General features: G+C 59.8%; 1 protein-coding gene across 1 annotated transcript; it reads left to right on the plus strand.

The window, feature by feature from the left end:
* The first annotated feature begins 509 nt into the window (after positions 1 to 509).
* Positions 510 to 3,343, plus strand: CHST1 (carbohydrate sulfotransferase 1). The gene is made up of 2 exons (XM_075548358.1): positions 510 to 611; positions 1,263 to 3,343. The coding sequence occupies exon 2, from the start codon at positions 1,308 to 1,310 to the stop codon at positions 2,541 to 2,543; it is 1,236 nt and encodes a 411-aa protein (XP_075404473.1). The 5' UTR covers positions 510 to 611; positions 1,263 to 1,307; the 3' UTR covers positions 2,544 to 3,343.
* Positions 3,344 to 4,293: the final 950 nt, after the last annotated feature.

The following is a 4,293-nucleotide window of genomic DNA, read 5'->3' on the forward strand; positions in this document are numbered from 1 at the left end:
TGGGTGGCGTCTGGTCGGCATGGTCTCCACGGCTGGGACAGAGCTAGTCAGGCCCAGGCGTTGGTGCACATAGATGGTTCTGCAGCTCTATGGGGTCCTGGAGGGCGCCGGCGGGGAGGGTGTCTCCCTGGGTAGTTGTCCATAATGGGTGCCAGCTCTCTGTCTGCTGGGTGTGCAGCTTGCCAGCCCCTTCCCCACTGTGTCCTGCTGTCAGCAGAGGGACCTAGGCCAGCTAGAACGATCTGTGTGGAGGTGGAGGACCGAGCCCCCCGGGGGGGGCATGCTGCCCACGATTCAGATCCAGCGCCTAGGGCCCATCGGTGGCCCCCGCATCAGTTGTAGCCTGGCCCTGGATAGGAGCGCAGCAGACCCTGGGGATTGGAGGCCTCACATGGAAGGTTAGGGGCTTTCTGTGAGGTTCAGGGCACAGGAGAGAAGGGCTGGGGGAAGCAGGGGGTGCTGGGAGCTCACGCTCATTCAGGAACTCCTCCCCTCCCTGTCTTCCTGCAGTCTGCCAGCCACGGGACGGCCACACGGGCTGCAGCTATCCACCAGGCCAGGAGACACTGGCGGCTGCGGACTCCTCATCAGCTCGGAACAGCCTCTCTGTGGTAAGTGCTCCAGTGCTGGCCACCTCCTCTCTGGAGCACCCTCCCCAGTGGAAGAGCTAGTCTGGGACATCCCCTCAGGGCATCTGCAAGGAGCTGAGGCTGGCCGCTAGGCCTGTCCATTGAAGAGCATCCTGCTCCACCCCCTTCCTCATCACTCTGTCCTGCCTGACTTCTGCTGGGCTTAGAGGTCCTTGAGGCCTGGCCGGGGTGGGGTGCTTGGAGGATTGAGGTCCCCACACCCCTGGACCTGCTTACCCAGGGATCCCAGAATCAGCTTCACACAGTAACTCCCTGCTATTGAATCGATTCTGACTCACAGGAACCCTTTACGGCAGAGTTGAACTGCTCCGGGTCGGGGTGTGGGTGTGTTGTGAGAGCGTAACTCTTTTGGGAGCAGAAAACCTCACCTTTCTCCCTCAGAGAGGCTGGTAGTTTTGATCTGCTGACCTTGTAGTTTGCAGCCCAGCCCAACATGTAACCCCTCTCCTGGTTCTCCTCCACCCCCAGGGCTCCTGGAAACCCCTTAGGTCTTGGGAAGTGTGTGTAGGTCAGCGCTGGGCAGTGCTCCTGCCCATCTCTGGAGATCAGTTCTCCCCAGGTATCCTTCCCCTCCTGGCTGCTCCTGATGGGGCTGCTCGCCTCTGCCCACAGACCTCTTGCGCCGGTGAAGCAGCAGCCCCATGAAGGTACTCAGCCATGCAATGTTCCTGGAAGGCTGTCCTCCTCCTCGCCCTGGCCTCCATCGCCATCCAGTACACGGCCATCCGCACCTTCACCGCCAAGTCCTTCCACACTTGCCCGGGGCTGGCCGAGGTGGGCCTGGCCGAACGGCTATGCGAAGAGGGCCCCACCTTCGCCTTCAACCTCTCACGCAAGACGCACATCCTCATTCTGGCCACCACGCGCAGCGGCTCCTCCTTCGTGGGCCAGCTCTTCAACCAGCACCTGGACGTCTTCTACCTGTTTGAGCCCCTCTACCACGTGCAGAACACGCTCATCCCGCGCTTCACGCAGGGCAAGAGCCCCGCCGACCGGCGAGTCATGCTGGGCGCCAGCCGTGACCTCCTGCGCAGCCTGTACGACTGCGATCTGTACTTCCTGGAGAACTACATCAAGCCGCCGCCCGTGAACCACACCACCGACCGCGTCTTCCGCCGGGGGGCCAGCAGGGTCCTGTGCTCCCGGCCCGTGTGTGAGCCCCCGGGCCCCGTGGACGCGGCCCTGGAGGAGGGCGACTGCGTGCGCAAGTGCGGCCTGCTGAACCTGACCTTGGCTGCCGAGGCCTGCCGCGAGCGCAGCCACGTGGCCATCAAGACGGTGCGGGTCCCCGAGGTCAATGACCTGCGGGCTCTGGTCGAGGACCCTCGGCTAAACCTGAAGGTCATCCAGCTGGTCCGCGACCCTCGGGGCATCCTGGCCTCCCGCAGCGAGACCTTCCGGGACACCTACCGACTCTGGCGGCTCTGGTACGGCACCGGGAGGAAGCCGTACAACCTGGACGTGACGCAGCTGACCACGGTGTGCGAGGACTTCTCCAACTCTGTGTCCACCGGCCTCATGCGGCCGCCGTGGCTCAAGGGCAAGTACATGCTGGTGCGCTACGAGGACCTGGCCCGGAACCCCATGAAGAAGACGGAGGAGATGTATGGGTTCCTGGGCATCCCCCTGGGCAGCCACGTGGTGCGCTGGATCCAGAACAACACGCGCGGCGACCCCGCGCTGGGCAAGCACAAGTACGGCACCGTGCGCAACTCGGCCGCCACCGCCGAGAAGTGGCGCTTCCGCCTCTCCTACGACATCGTGGCCTTTGCGCAGAACGCCTGCCAGCGCGTGCTGGCGCAGCTGGGCTACAAGATGGCCAGCTCCGAGGAGGAGCTGAAGAACCCCGCCGTCAGCCTGGTGGAGGAGCGGGACTTCCGCCCCTTCTTGTGAGGCGGGCGCCACGGGGTGCTGCCTGCGGCCCCTGCCCCAGTGTCCGGTGTGCGGACAAGGACCATCTTTAACTGTTGCCTTATTTCCCCTCCCTTGCCCCACCTCCCGTCTCTGTGTCCCCCCCCCACCTCCCCTCCCCTCCCCACTCCCCCTTTCTGCCTCTTTTTGTCTCTGAAATTTGCACTATGTCTCAGACGGGAATCATTGGGGCAGAGGGGGACGTGAAGTGGGGCCCGGCCCCCACCCCACCCCGATTCAGACACACGGATGTTGGGTCTCTACATGAATGGTGACAATGTTTACAAGCACCACACACACACACACACACACACACACACACACACACACACGCACACCACGGGCACCCACGCACAGGGAAAGAGGCGCCCAGTAGACCACATGACTTGTCAAGCTTTTCTAATGGAAGCGTCTTCGGGGTTTCGGGGTATCATAGTTTTGCACTGTCTTACTGCTACAAGAGTTAAAATCAAAAGAACCACCTCCCTAATTTATGAATGGTGTCTAGCTTCTCCTTCCCAGCCCGGCCTCTGCCCCGGTCGGTACCCATTCCCCCAGCCCCTTGGGGCAGAGCTACTGCCTCCTCCTGCCCACCCTTGCCTGTCGGTGAGCAGGTTTTTACTGTGAGGTGAATGTGCACCTTGTTGATTTTCTTCCCAATCTGTGGCCGTGCTGTCTCCGTCTGAATCTTGTGGCTGCCTCCTGGACCAGTGATGGCTGACGAATCTTTGGGGTTTCTGATTGATCTTGGGGTCCATCTGTGATATATCTTTGTGCCAAAAAAAAAGTGGATCAGTTTGTTAATTGAACCTTGAAATGCTTTATCTGTGTTTTCTGTAAATAAAAGTGCAATAAGGCCTGGCGTGTGTCGGGTGGCGTTCTTTGTGCCCGTGGCTGACTCAGAGGCAGAGGAGCGGGGAGCAAGATGGAGGTGGGAATTTGATTCTCATTCTCTCAGAATTCTCATCACCCAAGCCAACTCTCGAAGCTTCCCTGTGGTCAGTTGGGGCCAGGCACCTTATAGCCTGATGGTCCAAATATTTAATCAGTGATAGGGTCTTATAATGAAAAGGGCCCTGGGCTTGGAGAGGGGGCTGACGCGGGGGTGGCTTAGGGCAGTGGGTGATGGTCAACTAACTTGGAAGTATTTCAGCATTTTTTAAACTGGCATTAGGAATATGGGTGTGTATGTTGGTGGACTACCAGCCCCGGTCACCCTCTTCCCACCCTCAGCAATGTGGCAGGTTTTTCTAAGCACCTCTCCGGGAGCTCAGTCTGAGAAAACAGCGAGGGCGCGCTCTGTTGCCCCGGGACAGTGGAAGCTCCTGGTGAATGGGCAGCCTTGGTGGCCCTGGTGAGTTGGAGGGGCTTCAACTGACTTTCCACTGAACGGGCAGCTCAGCCTTGACTCTGTTTTGTAGGCCAGGAGGATATGAGCCGCAGCTGCTTCAGAGCAAGCACCCTTAACAGTGGTAGCTTAATGAAGATAGGAACTTATGCCGGTGTCACTTCACAGTGCTCCAAGCTGGCCCAGAGAACCCCGCTTTAGCAAGAATCCTGAGTCTGCCCATGTGGCTGCACCCCAATTCTGAGGTGTTGTCTTTGGTGATAGGGTCCTAGGTGGCTCTCTTCCCAGTCTGAGAACAACCTGGGAGTTAAAGACTTCACCCCCCCCCCCTCATGTCACCCTCACAAGAACAGCCACATGGTCACATCTAACTGCAAGGGAGGC

Source organism: Tenrec ecaudatus, chromosome 4, assembly GCF_050624435.1.
Source record: "Tenrec ecaudatus isolate mTenEca1 chromosome 4, mTenEca1.hap1, whole genome shotgun sequence".
In the NCBI taxonomy this organism is placed as follows: Eukaryota; Metazoa; Chordata; class Mammalia; order Afrosoricida; family Tenrecidae; genus Tenrec; species Tenrec ecaudatus.